We start from the raw sequence: 24605 nt of genomic DNA on the forward strand, positions 1-24605 counted from the left end.
CCTCATTTTTTAATTCACGATTACAGCGCCATCTGTAAACTAAAATTCAATGGTCTGCAAGTCAGTTTGGAGTATTTTTCTTAGAAAATCCCCTTCTGCTGCAATAAATGGGGTAAACAAATAAGATTTTAATGTATCCTTCCCCACTAGACTCAGAATTTGAGAAATCAAATCCGGTATTATTGAACGAATCTTTTAAAACATTTCCCTTGCTCAGTTTTCAGTTTCTATGCGTTACGTTTATTTCTGAAGGTATTTGTCCGTTTTCATACTTTTTGAATACCCTGTATATGATCTCTCTCTCTCTCTCTCTCTCTCTCTCTCTCTCTCTTTTTTTTTAATTATTTCTAATATACGTCGAGAAGTTTTTTGTACTGGACATTGCTTAAACTGCGTATTTTAAAAAATAGACATAGCAAATCAAAATGTGTGTTTTAGAAAATGAACATCACTTAAAATGCACGTTTAAGAATTAATATCTAAGAATGCGTATTTAATAAAATGGACTCAACTATTTAAAAAAAAAAATTGACTTAGCATTTTACTACGTGTTTCAAACTTCGTTAACTAAAGTTGTTTTTATTTATTTATTTTTTTAAAATTAATCAAATGAATTAAAATAATTTCGTAATAATAGGTTGCTCATTTGCCTAAACCATAGTAATTTTTTTTTTAAAATTAGTCTTTTTTGAAAATACTTAGAAAAGTCACCAGTTTTTTTATAAGATTGCTACGGGCTCTGAAAATTTATAATAGAGGCCTTAAATTCACGATGTACGAATTTAGAATTTTAAAAACCACTTTATTGTCTAGTGTTCTCAAGAGATCTCCCAAAAAGTTACAGCTGTAATATACCAAGCAACCAGTCATCCCAACCGCGATATCTGGGACATTACTCCTAACGTGCTTTTCGTGTTTTAAAAAGTAATGAAAGGTAAGCACGAAATTTCTGATTTAGTTGTTAAATTTGGATCGAACATTCAAAAGACGAATTTCATTTCTTTAAACACGCATTTCAAACTTTGTCCTACTATCTTAAACAAGCATTGCGAGCTATGTTCATTTTCTCTTACACACTCATTTCGAACTAATTTTCTTAAGTACTCATTTCGAGCCATGTTCATTTTCTTAAACACACATTTCGAGCTATGATTATTTTCTTAAACACGCATTACCATCTGCATCCATTTTCTTAAACGCGCATTTTAAGCTAGGTCCATTTTCTTAAGCACGCAGTTCGGGCTATTTCCATTTTCTTAAACACTCATTTTGAATTATGTCCATTTTCCTAAGCACTAATTTTGAGCTGTGTCTATTTTCTAGAACATTCATTTCAAACTGCGTCTATTTTCTTAAACACGCAGTTCGGGCTATTTCCACTTTCTTCAACACTCATTTTGAATTATGTCCATTTTCCTAAGCACTAATTTTGAGCTGTGTCTATTTTCTAGAACATTCATTTCAAACTGCGTCTATTTTCTTAAACACGCAGTTCGGGCTATTTCCATTTTCTTTAATACACATTTCATCACACTCATTCCAGAATAAAAAGCTCATCAATGATTAGTTACGAAAATAAAATACACTAAATGTAATTACCACTAAAACTTTATTACGAGAATCTAACAGTTTAAGGAGTGCCTAGTACAGATATAATTTGCAAAAATAGAAATGATACATAATTTTTTTTCTACTAGCGCATTTAAGCTTTAATTATCTTTTACTACTGAAACATTTCAAAGAAGTTGGCTTTAGCGGTAGTAATCAATAAAAAAAATAATAATAAATAAATAAATAAAGCATCTAGTGGACAAAATTATCCCAGTTGGGGGGGAATAACTTTGTCAATGATGCTTATGAACTTTTATTGAAAGAGATAGCAATTGATATACACCGAAGAGCCATTACATTATGACCACCCTCCATTTATAACAGTGGGCTCGCCCAGGTTTTCATTATTTCTCGCCTAGGAACAATGTTCTCATGGGGCACATTAGGACCCATAATTCTCATAGAACAATCCCTGACGTCTGTAAGCTATTTGAACATAGTTGCAGACCAGGTTCACCCATTCATCGCAACAGTTTTTCCTGCGGGGGATGGTGTTTACCAACAGCATAATGCACCACGTCATAAGGGTCAAATCGTCATGAATTGGTTCGAGGAACATTCCAGTGACTTTCAAGTCATGTCTTGGACCCCAAATTGACCTAACCTTAATCCAATAGAGCATTTGTGGTTCTACTTAAAAAACCAAATTCATGCTGCCATGTTACCCCTTCACAACGTGAAGGAATTGCAGGACTAGTTGGTGAGCGCTTGGTACCAGATACCTCAGACTACCTATCAGAACTCAGACTACCTATATTGTGGAATCAATGCCACGGCGGGTGCTAGCAGTTTTGAGGGCTAAAGGTGGTCCTACATGTTATTAGCAGGGTGATCATAATGTAATGGCTCTTCGGTGTATAAGCACCTTATATCAATTCTTCTATCTTAGAACCAAGTTTAAAAATAATTTACACTAAGTGATTGAGAAATCGACAAAATTTTCAATGAATTTTAAAACTAGCTTGCTGACGGTACTCGTATGAGTTGATCTTACATTATTATTATTATTGTTATTATTATTATTATTATTATTACACTTCATTTAATGTATATTTTCTGCTGAAATCTTTTAGGTGTCTTTAAAGAATTTGTTGATTTAGAAAAAGTAGCTGTTATATCTTGCAAGCTGACAGAATTAAGTCGTGATATATTTCCAACACCTTCTAATATTCAAGTATTATATTTCAAGTAAGTAATACAGTCTATACAATTTTTGCGACATTGTTTAACAAAGACAAAATTAATTTAAGGACACATTTGTTTCATTTGTTTATTGAAAAAAAAACTAAAACTAATATGCGGCACAGAGGTCGGAACTCATGAAAAGAATCCAAAGAAGCAACTCGCAGATCATTAAGGCTTCTAGTCAGTAAAAGTATGTATAATAATAAAAAATTATTCATTTAAAAATATTATAATTATTGTTTAATCCATATAAAGGGATTATATATTTCCGCATTTGAAATGTGACTTCTTGTTATGCATTTCGTGCAAGTGTTACTTCTTAAGAATTATACTTTCTTTATTGTTATTGGTGGTTTAATTTACTTATTATTTTGTTTTATGCACTTATAAGTATAATATAAGTTAATATATGAAAATATCTTGCTTATTATATCAGTAGTTGAAGATCAATTCAAATTTGAAAGCGCTCTAGAAAATATTTTGGATTGCAGAATATTGGAAATTGTTCAAGCAATTATTGCTCGGCAATGAACCGATTGTTTCACAATAGAGGAAAAAAGCGATGAAAATATTTCGTTCCTATGGAATAAGATCCCTTAGTTGTAGAAATAATTTGAATCATTGGAATATGTGAATTATATTTTGTGTAAAAGAATCTAATAATCAATTCCGGTATAAGTTTCTCAAAAAAGGAAAAAAGCGAGGAAAAGATTTCGTTCCTATGGAATAAGATCCCTTAGTTGTAGAAATAATTTGAATCATTGGAATATGGGAATTATATTTTGTGTAAAAGAATCTAATAAACAATTCCGGTATAAATTTCTCAAAAGAGGAAAAAAGCGTTAAAAAGATTTCGTTCCTATGGAATAAGATCCCTTAGTTGTAGAAATAATTTGAATCATTGGAATATGGGAATTATATTTTGTGTAAAAGAATCTAATAAACAATTCCGGTATAAATTTCTCAAAAGAGGAAAAAAGCGTTAAAAAGATTTCGTTCCTATGGAATAAGATCCCTTAGTTGCAGAAATAATTTGAATCATTGGAATATGGGAATTATATTTTGTGTAAAAGAATCTAATAAACAATTCCGGTATAAGTTTCTCAAAAGAGGAAAAAAGCGTTAAAAAAATTTCGTTCCTATGGAATAAAATAATTAGAATCATTGGAATATATGTGTAAAAGAATCTAATAATCATATTCCTGTCTAAATATGATAATTTATTATAACAATGATTTTTTGAACTAAGATTCAGATTTTATTATTTATTCTTGTACTCGTTATTCGCGTTAGTGTTATAATAAATTTTGGATAATATTCGCAGTTAGAAAAAAAACCTTAAATGTACTTACTAGCAATAAAATATTTTGAAGTAATTGATTAATTAAACATATTAAATTTTTGGCTCTTAAACGTCACTATACAGGATCCACCATTTTGAATATTAAAATTCAAAATTAAGAATTTTTACTACAATTAGCGATCTCGAAAACCCTTATTTTGATAACTCTTAGAAAATACAATTGAATTGTCAGTTTTGTCCAGTTTTTCTCAGTTTCGACTACTTCAAGTTTTTACTCAGTTAGGACGACATACAGTAGCATGTCGTCATCTTATGAAGCACAAAACATAACAATGACTGCGTCTTTGAACTATACGTCGTTGTCTGTATTTTAATCATAATTTTAGGTGGTAAATATTGATTAAGATTGCACAAAATTGAAAAGCCGTTTGTAAATCACTTAGGGCTGGTTGAAGAGCAACTTTGGCACTTAGTTTTTTTTTCTTCTTATTTATGTATGTGCATTTAATCTCTTTATTTGGTTATTAATTACACTGGAGAACAAAATTTTTGTTCCATTTATAAAAATACTTGACCTTGCCTAATTCGGGTGTGGATAAGTTTTGCTCATAAAACTAGAGTTTTTTTAAATGACAAGTTTAGTTTTTTTTTTCTTTTTTCAAAATGTACAAAGTTACAAATATAAATGTTGCGACAAACTTCTTGGGGAATTCACACCATCAGGTTTAAAATTGCATATGAACTCATTCTCGGAAATGTTATAGCACGCGGCTAGGGACGATTACCTATTAAGACCTATTCAGAAGTAAACGAAGAAACAGTTTATGATAGGGAATTTCCGGGCTTGAGTTTCAATACAATTTCAATCCTGAATGATTACCCTAAAAGTTGGGCGCAACATTTACGTTACCCCATGCTATATATAACCATATTACTTCGAGAAAATTAGACTAAACGTATCATTTAGAAGAAAAAAAATTTAGCTTGAAGAAGGAAAACGATTTGAAATCAGCAATGCAAAAATATCGAAGATCTGTTAAAAAATTGCACATAACAGTAAACAAAAAAAGTATATAAATAAATAAAATTGTTCCCTAGAGTGATAAGAACTATTCTATAACCGAGCGATAAAAAGTTCCAGTAATCAGTTGCTTCAAAATGGCGTCGAAAGTCTCTTAAAAATTTTAGGTGTGGGGTACATCTCATAACGGAAACTTGATTTTCGTTCTTATCTTAAGCGACGGAAGGGTTGAATATGCTTTAGGCTGCTAACCAGCTTAACCCGAATTTTATTAATTTGAATAACATTGTGCAGAACGTAGAGCTTAATGTTTCTAGAGCCTGAATTAGCTATGCTGTGATAAACGATATCACTCATGTCTGACTTCATAAAAAAGGAGGATCGATCACAAAGATCGCCTCCAAGTCTTTGCCTGGAGAAAGCAATGCTTTTGATGAATTTAATATCTTCCTGAAATGGTTGAACTGTTAATCTAATGTATATTTAACTCTTATTAACACTTCTTGTATAGTTTTTGTATCATTTTATTGACAGCAATAACAACATAAAAAGTCTACCAGATGACATGTTTGCTGATATGCCACGCTTACAGACTCTTGGTCTTAGACATAACCAGCTAACTGTTTTACCTGCAACAGCATTCATTGGAAGCACAGACAGACTTGTATACTTTCAACTGGAAGGTACAGTATATCTTAAAAGTATCCTAAAAGCTGCATAATACAGCATAACCTAAAAGTCCAAGAATAATCAAACCTCTTGAAAAATAAACATTGGGTAGGAGAGTTAAATAAACATTGGGTGAGTTAAATAATTTACACAAACTATCCAATGATACAAAACTCTATACCCAATCTCCATACAGAAAGTAAACAGGGAACAAACTTTTTACTACGAGCCTTTCACGACTATTTTATTGCAGGTTAATAACGCTAAAATAAATTCATTTTTTTATTTAATATTTTTATTGCCCTTCCCGGTAGCTTTATATTATCATATTAAGCAAAAAACATATCTTATAGTTCATCCCATCTGAATAGAGATCAAGTGCTTAGATTCCACTTGGCGTGATGCTATTGCTTGTGGCCATCTCATGATAGCCAAAATTTACCACTATCAAATAATTTTCTCCGTTGCTTATTCCTTCCCAAGAAGCCAAAGTATAGGTGTATACTGCTTAGTATTGGTGCAGTTTTAATAATCACCAAATATATTAATATAATACTTTACACCTAGATTGATATATTTGTATAACCGTTTATATTAACCGAAGCACATTCATTTGTCAGTGGCAGCAAACTAAATCCGCAATTTTAAAAACAAATAGAATTTTTATAAGACCTTGATAAGGACATTGGAGCATGACCTCTTCTATATCTGATTCTTAAGTTACTGTTTAAAATATTTATAAGTATAGTGGCTGAAAGAATTTTCTTTTAATTCAAATTCATAAAATATTGATATACTATCTTTGCCACCACTGAAAAAATATTTTCTGAAACTACGGAAATCCTGTTGAAATATTTTCTGAAACTACGGAAAACCTGTTGAAATATTTTCTGAAACTACAGAAACTCTTATTGAAATGAATTCCCCACTAACTATTTCTCCATTAAAAGCTTATTTTCTAATTTCAATAATTACATATTACCAATATTGATCAGAATCGGTGTTAACAATAATATGGCGATTTTTTACGATTATCCAAAACGAAAAAGTATCTTTTAGTCATTAACTTTGCCTTTTAGTAGATAGGTTATTTTATATTTCCATTAATGCAAAATTATCAACAATAATTAAGCATCATTGTCGTCAATAATAGTAGTGCAACTATTTTACGGTTCCTCTAAGCGAATAAGCACCTTTATTCCAGTAATTTTGGCTTTTAGTACATAGCATATTTTACCTAATATTTCGCATAATATTTTTGCATATATTACTTAAATTAATTACGAATCATTGGCTCCAATAAAAGATGACTGTTTATTTACATTTCTTCTCAGAGAATTAGTGCCACGTTTCCATTAATTTTGCTTTTAAATACATAACTATTTTAGTTTTCATTTCTATTACCGTTAGTTTTAAATTATTTGCTTTTATAAAAACACACTTTAAAAGAATTGCTAAAAATAAAACGAACACATGGTATTAGATAACTTTAAAAATATAAAATGTGTGACGTCGTTTACGAAAGATACCACGTTAATGTTTATTGAATTTATCTGTCATAGCGAATAAAAAATAATTAAATATTAAGGAACATGCGAGAAACTTTTTTTTTTATCAAATAGATCTATAAGCTAGCAAACATCTCTGATGTTATCTTTAAAATATTTGAAAAATTGAATCCTCTGTATTTAAATTTAAAACAATGGCTAATACTAAACCAATCAGAAAATTCCTTTTCGTTTTTTCCCTCTTCCCACTCGAACGGTTCGTCGTAGAATGTCGACAATGACCTTCCTCGCACTTCGATCTATCTGTATGCCAAATTTCATATCTTTCGGTCGGATAGATAAGGATTCGGATAGATAAGGACACACATACAAACAGACAGACATTCATTTATATATGTATAGAAGATTTCGAATTAAGAATGAAATTCTTATCTTTTTATCAATATTATTATTTAAAATCTGGTTTTGTGTCAGACAGTTGAATTCTCATGTCTGGAGCAATATCTAATCTAGTTCTTAATTTAATTTTAGTGCGTGCATAAACTGAAAATGAATAGGCTGAAAAAAAAATTCCGTTAAAATATAAGCGAAAATGGACGGAAAAAAATTTTGAAAATGGTGAAACGTTCAGAAAAATATTTCCTCCACGTGATTTATTCGATACGAAATATTGAGGCAAATTTTCATAAATGCATATCCTTTTCATTATTCATTCAGCATCTTTAGAATTTCAGAACAAAAGAAGAGTATTTAGAATTTTCTGGTTTCACCAGCATTTCAACTAAATAATTTCATAAAAAATAATGGATAGATCAAATAAATAATGAATATTAATTAATTATTTGGAGATAATTTAATTGCAGATGTCGAAAATCATAAATGGTTTTTAAAAAAAAAATGCGAAGTCGCGGAGCCCCTCTGATCCTTCCACGGAACACAAGGAAACACCATTTGAGAACCGTAGATAAAATCTACGATTCTCAAAAATCTAAAATCTAGGATAAAATCTAGGGGAAAAAAAATTTCTTTTTTTAATGTAACTATAAAATATAACCGCGGTTTCAGTTTTTGATGTCCATGAATCATAGAAATCTGCCGCTTGGGAATAGAGCCATCGTACCATAGCTATTATTACATCTTCGTATGTGAGAAATTATAGAAAGGACAGGAATTTCTTCAAGTGCATGAACAGGTTGAGGTTAAAAATTTGCAGGAAAGTGTGTAATGCTAAGCCAGCCAGCATACGGTGAATTTCACATAAAAATAAATATGCATAAGTTTCAATGGGAGGTGTTTGACCATCCACCCTAAAGACCTGATCTTGTGCTCTCGCAGTGACTTCCACCTGTTCTTACACCAGCGAAAACTCTTGTTTGGGTTTTACTTTCACCCCAGACGAAGATTTACAAACAGTTATGGCACGCTGACTCCATTCCCGAACTTCAATAATACTGGACAGCATTAACTTATCGCTCGATATTGACAGCTGACACCATACCGGAAGTTTTATGCTGAAGAGTAGTTGGAATACTGTATCTTTTGCAATAAATCTTTCCAAGTAATAATGTTCTGTTCCTTTTTATGGGTCTGGGGAATAATACTTTCTGAATGCCCGAGTACAACTGAAAACATTAATGTCTACGTTGATGTAATGTAGCTTTCCCTCATAATTAACACTGCATGCTGTCAAGTTGCCGTGCTAAATTACCAAATTACTAATTAAATTACTAAAGCAGTGTGCACTGTGGCTCATAATCCAAATTAATGTCTTCAAGAAAATATTTTTTGAAAGATGTTTTAAACATTTATATAATTGTATGCACAATTTATTGATGCACAATTTATTGATTTGATAGTTCTGAAGAAAAAATTTAATGAAATTCCAAATTCAGGGGTCCAAACTTTCAGCAGCTATCATGACTGAACTATTGTGAGTAGGGTGAAAAGGACAGTTCTAAGCCATGCATTTTGAGAGGATTTGCAAGCTTATAGCCAAAAGTAGGGTTAAAAAAGTGAACTTTTTAACTATAAACAGCGAAGTTTTTTTATTCTTTTTTTTTCGAACATAGAAAATTTTTCCTCTTTGGTTTTTAATAAATTTTAATTATTAATTAAATTTCTTAATTAACTGTTTTTTGAATTTATTACTTTTAAATTAGAAATGTAATATTATTTTGGAAATCAAAGCGTAAAAATTTTCCTGCTCCAAAAAAAGAACTAAAAATCTCTCTGTTATTGTTAAGGAATCCCCTTTTTGAACACGCCCCCTTCGGCTATATACAGCAAATCCTCTCAAAATTCACGAAAATCCACAAAATCTCTTAGAACTATCCTTTCCCCCCATACTATTTTGGCCATATTTTCAAGATTGTAATCTCCTCAAACTTTATTGCGAGAATAAAAATATAGATCAGGCATTAAAAAAAATTATAAAAAAATACATTTTTGTACCTTATAACGGAACCTAATCATCTGTATTAAATAAGCAGCACATTTAAGTTTATCCCCCCTTTACAAATATTTAAATTGAATTAAATTGAGCGTTTTTGTTCCCTTTATTTTGCACATTACATATAATAAAAACAATTATGCTCAGTTGAAAAATTTTAATTTTATCAAAAATTAATCTTACTCAAGATATTAACCAATTATAGCGAAAATAGAAAAAAAATGACTAAATAAACTTAAAAGCAAACAAATTCAAACTTTTAAGGTCAAAATTCTCATTTTCTCAAATGAATTTAGTGAATTTTTTAAGATGTGTTTTTAACTTAATTCTTTTTTTTTTCTTTATAGGTAATCCAATCATCTGTGATTGTCGTCTATCCTGGTTAATAAAAGCGAAGCCAGATGCACTTTCAGGAACTTGCGCTTTGCCCTCAAAGTACAAAGGGAAAGAACTTAAAGAACTTGATGCTGCTAATTTCAAATGCTAATTATTTGTTCCAATTTATGAAAACAACTTACGATTTTCTTCATAAACAACAACTAAGTTTTTATCCGCAAAAAAAAAAATCCAGTTTAGAATTTGTCTAGTCAAAATGTTCATTAAAATATAGCATTTTATAAGAATCGAAAATTATTTTTTATGAAGTTATTTCTGCTATCATATTTCTGCTGCAGTTTCATTCGTTTACTAAAAAGGAATGAATATCATCAAAATGTCAAATTAAAAATGTTATTTATAAGAAAAGTATACATAAATTTTATGCAAAGAGGAAAAATGAGTCTTAAGAGGCCTCTACCCGCGCCATCTTGGATTTTGGATTAAATCTTTAATTTGCTTTTTCTTGATATTTTTTTTTATAAAAAATTTTAGATGATGTATTATTATTAGACTGCACAATACCCTTTCAAAAACGGTAGAAAATAAAGGGTTTGCTTTATTACACAAGGAAATATGGCTCTTGATGATTTGTAGAACTTCCATGAATTCTTCTTCCGAACTTAAAAGCAATATTTGGTTTTGAGTAAGTACTTCGAAATTACATGCTTCTCAGTTTTTAGATTTTTAAAAATCTAATTTTATCACTGTTTAAACTGAGGAAAACCGATTTGGATTACTCTAAAAAATTTCTCTTAACGCTGATTGCTTAAAAACAAAGATATTTATAAAAAAAAAAATCTAATAGCAGGCAACTGAATATTATTTAACTACCTATCGAAAGCTTCTGATTGCAAAACTGTATTGGCGTAATTTTGTCACAAAAAATTAATAGAGAATTTTAAATACCGTACACTTTATCTCCCAAATTGTCATCGGGTGTTGGCCTTCTGTTTTTCATACATCGAACGATATTGTCAAATAAGGTAAATATCCAGTGTCAGTTCATTTGTGAAAATGAGATAAAAATGATTTAAAGATATTTAGAATTTTCCCTCAACTTCTACCACCCCTTCGGTAGCTGAGTTCGATGGGGAGAGGAAGGATCTCTTAAAAGAGCCAAAACGAATGACTTCCACTAACCACAAGAAACTGCGATAACTAAAATACAAAATGCTCTGTAATCATCACTCTTAATACATATATTTTGAATCTTCGTCAAAAAGGAAGTTAAAGTTAATAGGGGTCTCGACTTTTTTATTGTTTGAGGAAGAAATGGAAAACGCTATAGAAATCTTTTGATTACTTTAATGAATAGTGGAATGAAAAGCATTAAAACGATTTTGATTAAACATGGGATTGTTTCCAACCATTTTAACTTCTCTGTATTTCTTCCCGCTGTCAAACAGGTTTCAATGCTTTCTCTCCTGTATTCCCTAGTAGAGATTCAATTGAATTTCAATAACTATTGTGTTTTAAATTCACCTTAACATTAAATTGTTGTCCCTTGTATGTTTTTTAGTTTATTTTTGACAAGGCTTGTAGAAATATATATTGAGGGTAATCATTATGGAAAACCTTGTATATCACCCGTTAAATGTTTATTGGATGTGACATACAATGACACAGTCTTTGAAAGGCAGCCTTAACATGCAATCTTTTAAGTTCTTATCAAAACTGATATAGAAAAACTTACATTTTGGGAGTCACAAATAATAGTATTTAGGCGAGAAAAAGACGCAATTAAAATGGAATAATTAACAAAATAAAGCATGATTAAAAATATCGAAAACCCGTTAGATTGCCGGAAAAATATAGAGAAAGTAAAGGCGAATAACTGAAACACCTTTAAAATTCAATACTACTTATTCTGATATTTGCCCCAGCCTACCTCAATGATCGTTAGCTAGAATTTTGATAAAAATTTCCTCACTAAAATATTGATTTGTGATCCATAATGTGAATATTTTACTTCATTTTTTGAAGGATTTGCAGAAATTAAAAAGCTGTGATTGCTATTTTTTTTTTTTTTTTTTTGCAAACAAACAAAAAAAAATGAGTCAAAATACCATGGAACGGAATCTAGCGGCAGATAAAAAATTATCTCACAAAATCGCTGGAGGGAAAAAAATGTGAAACCGTATCTTTCCAGTTCAAAATTCTAAAAGCTTTTAAAATTCATGTTCTTGTAGAATTTCATTAAAGCAAATTTTTCTTCTAAATTAAGACAGAGAAAAATTGAAAAATAGGTGGATAATTGATGGTTAAATATATAAAGTTAATATATGAATATATATCCGATTATTTATGCAATGGTAAATTATTATAATCTTTCATAACTTAAGTTGAAAGGTTACATGTCAGAGAAAAGAGATTAGTTTGTTTGCTGTTAAAGTGATGTAAATATTTACATATAAATCATGTATCAATATGATCTATATTCACAGCTTTAATACAATAACCAGGGCTTAAAAAATGCAAAAAAGGCCTTTAAAAACATAATAAATGACTTAAAAATAAAAATTAATATCCTTAAATATTTTTGGAGACAGTTCTTGTATCAACTTTTAAAAAATATTATAAATATGAACTTATAATTTAAAATTTAATGAAAAATAAGATAGTTAAAGTATGTAATTTGTAAATAAAACGAATGTAACTAAATAGCTAATAAAAATAAATAAAAATTCATTAATTTTTAGTTACTGTTCTCAAAAATATCAGAACAGCATAGTTTTCATCATCGTCTTTTCCTTGTAATTATTAATTTTTTTCTCGATATTCTTTAAATTGGAAAACTTCCTATTGGCTAAAAAGTCTCCCTATTGGCTAAAGAGAAAAAAAACCTCTTATGTGTTGAAAAACTGAGTTCAGCATCAAAACTTGTTATTGGAAACTATAGAGAATAACAAGATTCAATGCAAAATTTGCTCCAATTTTATAAACTGGTAAAGGACTTAATTAACAATAAAAATAATCTTAAAATAAAAAATACCATTTAGAATTCATAAGCAACTATTAATAAAAAAAATTTTAAAAAATTATAAATAAAAAAATATGCTTTATATTATAGCCATAATAATCCATGAACCTTTATAAAGGAAAAAAACTACCAAAAATTTTTTAAAAAATGCATTTATCCTCAATATCCTAGCCCTGGTAATGATCGTAATTATCATACCTTGTAACTGTAATCATCATAGTAGTACTCAAAAGACGTAAAGGCAAACCTTTAATCTAAAATACAAAATTATATTATATGTTAATAAATACAGCGATACAAAATCTCTACTCTTCGATCTTGGCGATAAATACTAATTCTTGTTTTGGATGCATTCCTTTGTTTGATGAGTAACTGGCAATGATGTCTCTTCGTTATTCAATCGGGATTTTACAGTTAGAACGAGGCCACTTAGAACTATTACAAGTCCAAAAAAGATGGAGGCGTTGGCCGAGTAAGGCAAGTCCACTGACCAATTGGAGACTCCAACACCGACGAATGAGAATCCAGTGATGAGAAGAATACCTCCGGCTAACATCTGATGACCATCAGAAGACATTTCAATTTCGATAGCTGAAATTTAAAATGAAATCAATCTACAGAATATTTAATTTAGATTGTATTCGCAAGTCTAATGGTTGGCAATCAGCAAAAACATGAATCTGAGTTAAAAGGAGAACTATTTTCTCTGAATTTCAGATTTTCTTTTCTCTAAAAATTTATTTTTAAAAAAAATACTAAAATGTCTAATTTTGCTCGTAAGTAGAGCATCAGTAAAAATATATATATAAAAGAGGCAGCGTTGTCCTATCTGCGTCAGAAAGTTGGGAAAGTTTATAAATATGGAATACAATATATTTAATAAACAGCATTATTCACAAATATATTTTATTCTATATTTATTAGTCCTGCAGTGGACTGATCGTAAAGTCACGGTTCCCAGTAGATAACCGAAGTCAAGCATCATTGGCTGCGGTCAGTGAGCGGGTGGGTGACCACTTTGATCACCCTGGGTAGGGATCGAGGGTGCGCGGTATCGGTCCTCGTTAAACTGTTCTACGGCAAAGTGCTCGACTTCGGGCCCAGACCTTCGCCAATAGCCCATTGTGAAGCTCTAGTGCGACGTAAATAAGGTACCTACCTACCTACCTATATAGTATATAAATATCTATATTGCCGCAATATTACTAATAGATTAAAGTAAGTGAGAAATAATGATATTTAACAAATACATTATATTCCACACTTGTGAATTTCCTTGAGACTTGTTAAATATCATCATTTTTCTCTTAAAATGACAAATATTTGTATCAGACATTCAACATACAAAAAGAATAAATCTTAAATAAAAAATAAAATTACAATTTTCTCTTACTTACGTCAACGCATGTTGACTATGAACTTATGCGGAAGTGTAAATGAGAAATAATGATATATAGCAAATGCATTTTATTCAACATTCATTCATGCAGTTTGTTAAATATTATTTTTCACTGACAGTGCTGAATATCGGCATGCTGAATATCGGCATAAGTAAGCGAGAAATAACGTTACTCAACAAATATCAGTCATTCTAAAGATCAGCATTCAGCTTGCACGAACAGTAAAGCTTTAAAAAAAATTACACTTTTATCTTACTTACATCAACGCTTGATGAATATGACCTTATGCGGGTGTGTAAATGAGAAATAACGGTATATACCAAATACATTTCATTCATCATTCATTCAAAGTTTGTTAAATATTAATTTTCACTGACACTGCTGAATATCGGCATGTGCCGATATGAGTAAGCAAGAAATAACGATACGCAATGATTACGAACATTCACTTTTACAAATAGTATATCAGACATTCAGCATGCACATACAATACTTGAAAAAAATTATAATTCACTGATTGCAGTCTTGAATAAACACTAGATATGCAAAATACATACGGTACCTTATGAATTTCAAACCGCACTTTTCGAAGAGCAGCAAAATTTCAATAAATATGTCGGTGAACATTTCATAATGTTTCTTAGACCACCCTAAACGAGAACCCACAGAGTGCCTCTAAATATCAGGGACTCTAGAAAAGGGGGCTCGCGCAGGGATAACTAATGAGGGTACTTTTTATCATGTTATTCTCATATTTTAAACAAATCTGATAAAAGTATTTACAGGAGTATACAATAAATCCTGTCTATCTGATGGGCATTCATTTCAGGAATTCGTTCGATATATTAAATAATAAATATATATTAAGTACCATTTTAACCTTCAAGGTCACAACCTCCAATGTATTCGACAACATTTGGTTTAATTTAGAAAAAAAATTATATTTACTGATTTTATTCTGGTTGCATATCTTTATAAAGCGATCATCTAAATAAATAAAAAAGGAAAAAGAAAGAAAAAAAGAAAAGAAAGAAAGAAAACAACTGGTTTTACACTTGCTAGTCGGAATTTTTAATCGCATTTAGAAATTGTAAAAATGGAAACGACTAAGTTGATTAAGTGTTTATTAACCAGTAGAATAAGTAAAATTTATCAAATAAAAAGTAACCGCAATAACTTTTCAAATAATCATCCGATTTAAGCAATTGGTATCATATGGATTGAAATAGTCAGTCCATTAATATAATTTTTACGTTTTCAGTTTTTCACCATGCGTTTGAATTATTTCTGCGAACGAAAAAATTCTTACGTACAACTGTAAATCTCATTGTCACTCAAAAATACTGATTTTTGATCATTATCAAATAAAAGTAATTTATACTAAATTATTTTAAAAATAGTTTTTAACATATTTAACTTAATATCGATAATACTATTTTCAAATCCTAAAGTTATAAAAATGTATACATCACGTAGTACGCCACATCAGTTTTAAAGCAAAAATCAAAAACTTGAAATAATTCATTCGTATTTAGTTTGAATGTAATAACAGTTCAAAAAAAATTTTTTTCCTTGCAATAAGCCGAATTTTTTAAATTATTATTCTTAAGGAATATTTGAATAATTTATTTTAGATTTTAGCATAAGTTGTGTAACTTATTTATAAGTAAATCCTGCTAATGAGCTTTTTCAGATTAAAATATAATAAAAGTTAATTAATTAATAAATTTAATATGAAATAATAACAATGGGAATAAAAATAATGAACGACAGCTGCAGTTTTCGCCCATGATCAGTAAAAATATCCGGAATCCACCGGAAATTGTTTCGACGTGACGTCATTTCGCCATCATTTCTGTGTTTATATTTTTATTATACTTTCGAGAAGGAGATATCTTCATACGATTATCTAGAAATTGTATAAGTTGTATAAGTTAAAGAGAAATTGTATAAGTTACAATCTTATACAATTTCTCTTTATGATACAATATTTAATATTATTCTTTGAATATTTCTATTTATTCTTAAATAATTTGTATTTTTTCTTATAATTTAATTTCAGTTGATATTTCATTAATTTATATATATGCTTTAAGAATATCTCTATTTGTTATTATTTTATTATTTACCACGTTATTTTGATTATAATTATACTTTAAAAATACGAATCTATAATATTAAATAATTTAAAATCAACCTGTAACTGAAATTAAAAGTTATTATTAAATTGGTAGGTTAACTCACAAAGAAGCATAACAGTTTGCTATACCTTTATAGACGCCAAAGATGCTTGATTAAATTCGTTATTAGATAATAATTTAATTTTTAAAAAAAGGCTATGTTCTAGAAAGCCAAATTAATGAAGAAAATTACTTTTTCAGGTAATCTTGAAAAATTGCTATACTATTATTGACTCCAAAATGGCTTAATTAATTTTAATGATATGTACAAGTTGAAATACAAAAGTTCTGTACTAAAAAGAAAAATTAATGGAGAAAATTCGTTTAAGATAAACGGTAAATATGAAACAGTTATAGTACGCTAAAATAATTTATTTAATTTTGGTGATAAATAGTAAGTTAAATGACAAAGAAGCAAAACACGCTATGATTAAAATAAAAACATAAATCAAAATTAATTGAGAAATAGTACTAAAACGTTTAGAATTATCTGAGGTATCAACATATTATTATTATTGATGCTTAATTTATTTTGGTAATAATTACTGATTTGAATTTAAAATAAGCTACGTAAAAAGTAATATTAATCGATAAATGAAACCAATCGTTAAAGAGAAACATAAATAATTGCCAAATTATTATTGACGCTAATGATACTTAATTAATTTTGGTAATAAGTACTAAGATATAAGTACTGTAAAGCCAAATTAATAGAGAAATCGCACTAATTCACTTAACAGAATTGTAAAAAATCGCCACATTACTGATGCTTAATTAATTTTGATAATACACACTACTGGTATTACGGTAATTTGTGCAGCTTCAATGAGTACTAAATGTGCAAATACAGGTATCATTAGTATATTTGAAACCTATTAAAACTGCATCAATACTGGGAAGCTTTAATATAGATGCTGTAAAAAGGGAATTTTTACAGTCCCTCTTAAGAGATAAGTACCAAAGGAAATCACAAGATTGTAGTAAATTTTTACAATCATGCCAAATGATTCTGAATGCAGTTAATCTTAATTTTGATAAGATGAACTACGAAAAATGTATTTTAGTTAATCTAATAACGTAAAATCATATGGAAAGACAAAATATAATAAAGTTAAGAAATCAAATTATTTTAATCTTATTAATTACGCTAGTTTATGTCTTTCAGTTTTGTGCAGGATTTTGTAATGTGGTTCAGTACTGATATATTAATCGGTTACTATATTCCTCTCCGCATAAAGAACGGGTATTCAGCTAGTATTTTTAATAAATTCATCTACTTAGTTATTTAAATCTTGAATTAGTCATTCCTGAAAATATTTAATCGACAATAATTGTAAAGAGATTTTCTCTTCTAACACACAAACAACTACTATTATTAAAATGCTCCAGTGCAAATGCAAATTAGTTTCAATAAAATAGCATATCACCACTAATTTCACTTTAAATTATTTTCTTTATCAGTAAAAGAGCAAAATCGGTCTAATAGTTTCCGAGAAATCATATTTAGAAAAAGTCGTATTTTTTCAATTCCATTTCTGAGGAACTATTTAACCGAAATATATTATTTTGCCGAGTAAAAATGCATTATTTAAAATGATGTAAGAAATTTTATACCTTACTATTCAACATTTGTTCGACTGTTATTAAATAAAATTATAAAAAATAATAAATTCGCTCTAGAAATTGTTTTTCTCGTGGAATTATCTGTGCGGCTAAACGAATTTTATAATTGCGTGTAAATTTTTTTTCAATTCGCTTAAATATTTCTCGAGAAATGGCGAAATACACAAAAGGTAAAATTAACATTAAGAGGTCAAAACTTTGAAACCCTCTCCTGACCAAAACTATTGCGACCATATTTCCCAGATTGTGGCTACTCCCTGTATTTTGAGGATCAGAAATCCAAATCCCTCGAAAAAAAAGTTATGTTATTCAGAGAAAATACGTTTTTGTGTCTGATTTCGTAACTTAACTACTCATACAGTGCACAAAATAAAAAAACAGACTATCCTAAATAACTTTTGATCTAATGATCGGAACTTCACGTTCCAGAACTCAATTTTATTGATTCAAAGAGGTACCCTCAAATATGCTAATTAATTATTGCAGGCAATATTTGAAATTACAAATTCAGGCACAAAAACGTACTTCCTCTGAATAAACATGCCTTTTTTCCCAACGAATTTTGATTTCTGGCCCTCAAAATATACGGGATAGACTCAATCTGGGAAATAGGGTCCCAATAGTTTGGTCAAGAGAGCACTCCAAAGTTTTGACCCCTAAATGTAAATTTCACTTTTTGCTTATTTTGCCATATCCCGAAAACTTTTTAAACGAATTGAAAAAAATCTTGTACACAGCATTTGGGGGATCAGCCAAACCACTCGGGCAGGGATTCCTTATTTATTAATTTATTATATCCGGAGATTATTACTCATATATCCAGAGGCTTGAGTTCTTAGCAAAATGAACGGCTATAAGACTTTAACAAGTTGAACAAATGATAGCATAAACTAGAGATGGGCACCACAAAGATACAACCAGGTTACGGCTAGATTTGATCCCGCTACCTCTACGATTCAGAGCGTTTAGCGGAGCAGTTTCCACATTGCACCAAACCAAACGGTTCTAGAATTAAAGTCAGAATAGTGATTCTTTCTCGATTGCTTGGAATTACTTCCCTGACAATCAAGCCTTCACACCGAGTCAAAGGTTCCTTTTTTTCTTACACACTTTCTATGTATTGTCTTATATTATTTATACTCTCCCAAGGTTTTGGTGCACCTTTATTTGGTGTAGGTGTGTGTTTGCGCCCACTTCAAACTTAACAATGCTACAGATCCCAGTTGTAAAAAAAAAAAATTGACTCAGTTCTATTCACCTCATAAATTTCTATTCATCACAATATACCTTTTTGATACACAGAGGATAAGAATGAAATATTATTTATTTATTATTACACTTACATATGCAACGGCCTATAAGCCCTAGTCATGTTTAAGAACAGATACGCATATTAGAAAATTACATCCAAAGGTACAGGATTCGAACTCAATAACTCTACGCTGCAGAGTGAGAGACTCGCCCAGGGCGAACTTAGTCCTCCAACTTACTCATCCAGATCCTCTTATGCAGGTACATTATTTACGTCGCACTTGAGCTTCACAATGGGATATTGAAGACGATCTGGCAAACATCCCTGATGATGATCCGAGAACATGCCATCACAATTTTGATCCTATGCAGAAGGGATCTCAACAGTGAGGCCACTTCCTCAATTTAGACATAGATCTGATGGGGAAGGAAATTTTCTCCAGATTCCTGTTCCCATGTTACTGCTCAGCAACCGATCATAGGACTTTCGATTGCACAGATTTTACGAACACGTATATCGCATATATTCGGTGAGTCTTAGCGGAGTCGAGATCGAACTCTTGCGCCTCAGGATTGGAGTCCGATTCTCTAACGATTGGGCTACCACTGCCTTCCAGTTCCTTTTACCTACTGTAACTACTATTACCTCCACCCACTACTACTACTTCTTCTACCATTGTCTTATGATCTGAACTATCGTGTTTTTACTTTTGACGTTGTATTATCAGTTTGTTTGATTTTAAAATCTTTAATATAATGGAAGTCAATATCAATCTAAAGTAAGCATATATTATATTCTTCTTTTAAAATTTGATTTATTAGCTAATTTTATATTATATTTATTTATAAGTGGATGTTTATATGTTAATTTTATCCCAAACGTGTCCCAAAGGGCTTTTAACTTCTTACTTTATTTTCCTGTGTTTATTTATATTCATCAATAAAATCAATTTAAAATGTGGACTTTTTCGTTCCCTGACAAATATCAAATGTTTAAAAGAAAAAACTTATGGAATTTTCGATATAAAACGACTCACTATAATTAATCTCTGTTTTCAACAGGAGGTTTTAAATTGAATGCTTAAAGTAGTGTCGTAATTAGCTTTCATACTTTTTCCGTGCGTCTATTTTTGTTCTTTTCATAAACCTCTTCAGAACCGGCAGAATGAGAAAGAGCTTCCCCAGGCCTGCATACTCAAAGAGTATACGTACTAATGGGAGATGTAATGCGAGAGGACCGTTATGGTATCGCGTGCCCTTGCTCCGCTGGAGACAAAAAGGTTCCCTTGGTAACTCTAGCCACAAATATGATTTAATCCCTATAAAATTGAAAATTAAAATTACTTTTCTCAAACTAACGGAGAATTCAAGCTGCATAGAAATTTTGGCAGAACAACGTTTTGTAGAATCTGTAAAATCCGATTTTTCATATACATTCGGACCCCGCTATAGTGTACCGCTTGCGGATCCAGCTATAAAGTCACTATTTAACGATGGTTCACTATATCCAAATTCTTTAAAAAGATATTTCTTAACATATTGCAGCAGTATTGTGATTACAATAGTACATTTGCTTTATGAATGACAAACTAAATATATAGTTTGCTTACAACGTAGTTTCCTTATAGAAACGTTCCTTTCAAAAACATAACATTCCTTAAAAAATTAAAATATCCCTAATAACGAAAAAGGGGTCTTTTAGCGAAATTTTTGACTTATCTTTTTAATTTCCATAATTTCTCAGAATTTTTTTTTTATGTTTATTTCTTTTATTTTCATCATTTTTCGAAGAAAGATGTATTTAAAATAAGAATTCCCGAGTAACGTACTCTTTCTCCCATGCCTGTTTTAGAACTACCCGTATTATTCCTTTCAGTGAAATCACTCAAAAGAACCCTTATATAATTATATAATTTTATAATTATATAATTTTTAATTATATAATTTTTTATTATAAGTCATAATTAATTTTTTTTTATTTCATCAATTTCAAGTATTTATTAACAACTGTTTAAGAAGAATCTTGCATGTCAAGTTCAAATCATTTTAAAGAATGTAATTTTACCAGGCAAAATACAAAATTTAAGTAAAATCTGTTAATTGTTCCCGAGAAATTTTAATTTCGAAAATTCAGATATTTAAAATTCCTTGGACAATTCAACTAATTTCGCTCAAATTTTGTATTTTGCGACGTGAAATAACATACTTTAAAATGATGTAAAAAATTGTATTCCCTAAAGTTCGAAATGTTTTCGACAATTTAAATAATATATATATATACTGATATTAATTTTTGCACGTAATTATACTGTTAATAAAATTGTACTGTTTAATAAAACTGGAAGGACGTCTGAAAATTTCTAAAATAATAAACAATACAACCAACCTAGTACAGAATAATTATTTAAGTTCCATTTTATATATAATGCCGTGGGCACTGAAGAGAGAATAGCGCGATCACGATCATGGTTCTGAAGGGGGGTAAAAAGAATTATCTGTTACTTTAAATATTTAAAAAATTTCTGTTTAACTAATTGCATAGAGTATTTTAATACTAGAATTAAAAATTCGTTAAGTGCCGATTATTTTTATATTTTTCAAAAGCGTGAGACCCAACATCCATTATATTGGACAACCTTTGGTATTTGACATTTTATAACGAAAAAAATATTTACAAAGAGATTATCTTGATGAGATAATTGCTTTAGTAATCTGCGTTTTTAATAACAATGACAAGATTCAGAAAATCTTTGGAACAGGCTTCCGGAGATTTTTACCTCCCGTTTCCGGAGATAAAAAAAAATAACTTTATAGCTTCACTAATGAATTGAGATAGGATAATTTTCCTTTACATATAGTTTTCCTTCACTGCTATTGCTATATGTTCATTTAAGAATAGAGCCTAATTTAGGGGAAAAAGGCGTAAAGATACATCCAGGCTTACAGCTGGAATCGACATAACTATCCCCGACGCTTTAGAGTATTTTGCCAAGGGATAAAAAATACTTTGTCACAGAATCTAATCTAGTTTTATCTACCACTAACTGTGAAATAATTGTTTTTCCAAGCTATAAATCATAAAACTTTGAACTTTTATACTTCACAGACTGTATTTTCTTTACTTAGCTTTATAGTCAGTCCATAGTACAGTTCTAGTGCGACGTAAATAAGGTGCTACTACTAGTCCCGCTTTAACAGCTTTCAATTCTGTCTTTAATGTGTAATTAACTCATTTTGTAATTTAATACTTATTATTTAGTAATTCTATCGCAAGTATAATTCGCGTGAATTGAGATATTATCTAATAGTCTCTTTGGCTGAGCGATCTTTACGTTTCTATAAGCGATTTTTAGCATGTAGGTTGTGGGATCGAATCCCACCATTATCCTTTGACACCAATCTCTAACTTACGCTAATTCTTGGACATGATAAAGACTTATAGAAAGACATATTTTGTAATTCGCACTCAAGCCTGCCTAGATATGTGTAATAATGAAGCACAACCTACGGCAAATGCCGGAAAATTGTGAAGTAGCTGTAAGGAAACAAAACTAAAGAAAAATTGTGTAAAATTACCATCTTTGGAGAGAAAAATGACATCTCTCTGTTGCCCTAAGTCCATCAATCTAAGTGAAATTTAAGTAAGTACATAATTTCTTAAGTAAGAACTAAACTAGATAGGATTTTTTTTTTCTTTCAGAGATAACATATGGCTAAATGTGAACAAGAACATAATGGCTTTCGTATTTGTGCCCACGTTTTTAATATATTCCTTTGGAATTCACCACGTTCTTACTCTCAGACAAGCCAACTGTGCGACAGCATCTTTCATTGTGGGAGACATCTTGTAGAATAGAGGGGATCCTGGAGCACTTCTTAGAACTGTACTGGCATCCATCTGCTTATTTCTGCAGTACAGTGACAGCAGCAACTGTGTGGCTTTGAATAGTTTTTTCATTCTATTCTTCATGATGTACGTCAATGGATTCGTGTACTACATCGGTTTCATGAGCTGCGGAACATTATGTTATGCATTATCACCTTATGTTAGAATACCAAATGATATTAACCTTCGATCTATTTCAGAATTTATGTATAGATTATGCTGCTGTTTGTTTTGTTTCTATCTCTCATTATTCTTCATCGTGAAAACTGTATTAGTGCTGCTTATTCAATACTTTATTGGTATATTTAGGGAGTTTTTTAGAATCATCTTTTAAAAATGCTTTAGAATCGCTGTGCATGGCTAATAGATGATGCAAGTATGTTGTACAAAGGTTTCCAAATAAATCACTCTTATTTTTTTGCAGTGTCTCTAAAACTGATTTCTAAAAATGCAAGTTAGTATCAAAATTAGCATTTATATTAGGTTTTTATTTTACTCATATTTATTATTGAGATTCATAACTGTAAAGGTTTTGTGGAAGAGATGTCAGTTGGCTACCAGCTCGGATCAAGTCTGGTGCGTGTAGCACCGTAACTGTGTGCTCTAACAAACATAGAAAAATCTTTCTATAATTGTAGCTGCACACTTACCCCTTCAATGAGCAAATATCTGGATACAGGCCACCAGAAAAAATTTTCATCGCAAATTGTCTTTTACCTCCAAAAGTAATTTAAATTATAGAAAAAGTGAGTTCTGACAAACCTAGAAATCATGAAGTTGAGGAAGGTGAAAACACTGAAACATTAAAGTAATTTTTAATTTTTAAAGTGCAGAAATGAAAACAAATTATGAGAGGATAACTGAGGATTACTGTCTGGGAAACATCCTTGAGGATAATCCAGAGAAACGTCTTCCCAATTAGGATTCTTAGCACAGTGAATCTCATTTAGGAAGCCACTTCCTCAATTTAGACATAAATATGAAGGGTAAGTAAATTTTCTCCAGTACTGCTCAGTGACAGACTATAAGATTTGATTCCACAGATTTTACGAGCACGTATGTCGCATGTACTCGGTGAGTATGTAGTGGAGGTGCGGATCGAACTCCGACCCCTTGGAACAGGAGTCTGATTCTCTAATCACTGAAGAAATTAATGGTAAA

At 30.2% G+C, this 24605-nt stretch overlaps 2 protein-coding genes and 1 long non-coding RNA gene across 4 annotated transcripts in view; 2 read left to right on the forward strand and 1 right to left on the reverse strand.

Moving 5' to 3' along the window:
• The window catches only part of LOC107445229 (oplophorus-luciferin 2-monooxygenase non-catalytic subunit), an 18652-nt gene extending 8283 nt beyond the window's left edge, over positions 1-10369 (forward strand). For both annotated transcript variants that reach the window (XM_087157014.1, XM_087157013.1), the window contains exons 4-6: positions 2685-2799; positions 5655-5803; positions 10094-10369. In XM_087157014.1, coding sequence (XP_087013140.1) covers positions 2685-2799; positions 5655-5803; positions 10094-10233 — 404 coding nt within the window. In that variant the 3' untranslated portion in view covers positions 10234-10369. The remainder of the gene's footprint in view (positions 1-2684; positions 2800-5654; positions 5804-10093) is intronic.
• A 2932-nt stretch (positions 10370-13301) lies between these two features.
• LOC147814851 (uncharacterized) lies at positions 13302-23270 on the reverse strand. Its single transcript, XM_087157015.1, has 2 exons — positions 23135-23270; positions 13302-13695 (listed from the first exon to the last, which is right to left on the reverse strand). The coding sequence occupies exons 1-2, from the start codon at positions 23178-23180 to the stop codon at positions 13436-13438; spliced, it is 306 nt and encodes a 101-aa protein (XP_087013141.1). The 5' UTR covers positions 23181-23270; the 3' UTR covers positions 13302-13435.
• Positions 19944-23867, forward strand: LOC107445224 (uncharacterized). Its single transcript, XR_006225704.3, has 2 exons — positions 19944-20337; positions 23259-23867. It is a non-coding gene; the product is annotated as an uncharacterized LOC107445224 (long non-coding RNA).
• The last annotated feature ends 738 nt before the right edge of the window (positions 23868-24605 follow it).

This window comes from Parasteatoda tepidariorum, chromosome 2 (genome assembly GCF_982258835.1).
Source record: "Parasteatoda tepidariorum strain Cologne lab strain chromosome 2, Ptep-v5.0, whole genome shotgun sequence".
Lineage (NCBI taxonomy): Eukaryota > Metazoa > Arthropoda > Arachnida > Araneae > Theridiidae > Parasteatoda > Parasteatoda tepidariorum.

What these genes read in the sequence shown, in the direction of transcription:
- LOC147814851 (XM_087157015.1), bottom strand. Translation starts at nt 23,180, where the DNA reads ATGGACTTAGGGCAACAGAGAGATGTCATTTTTCTCTCCAAAGATG. An exon ending in CATTTTTCTCTCCAAAGATG is followed by an intron (nt 13,696 to 23,134) that starts GTAATTTTACAC and finishes TTTAAATTTCAG; the next exon opens with CTATCGAAATTGAAATGTCT.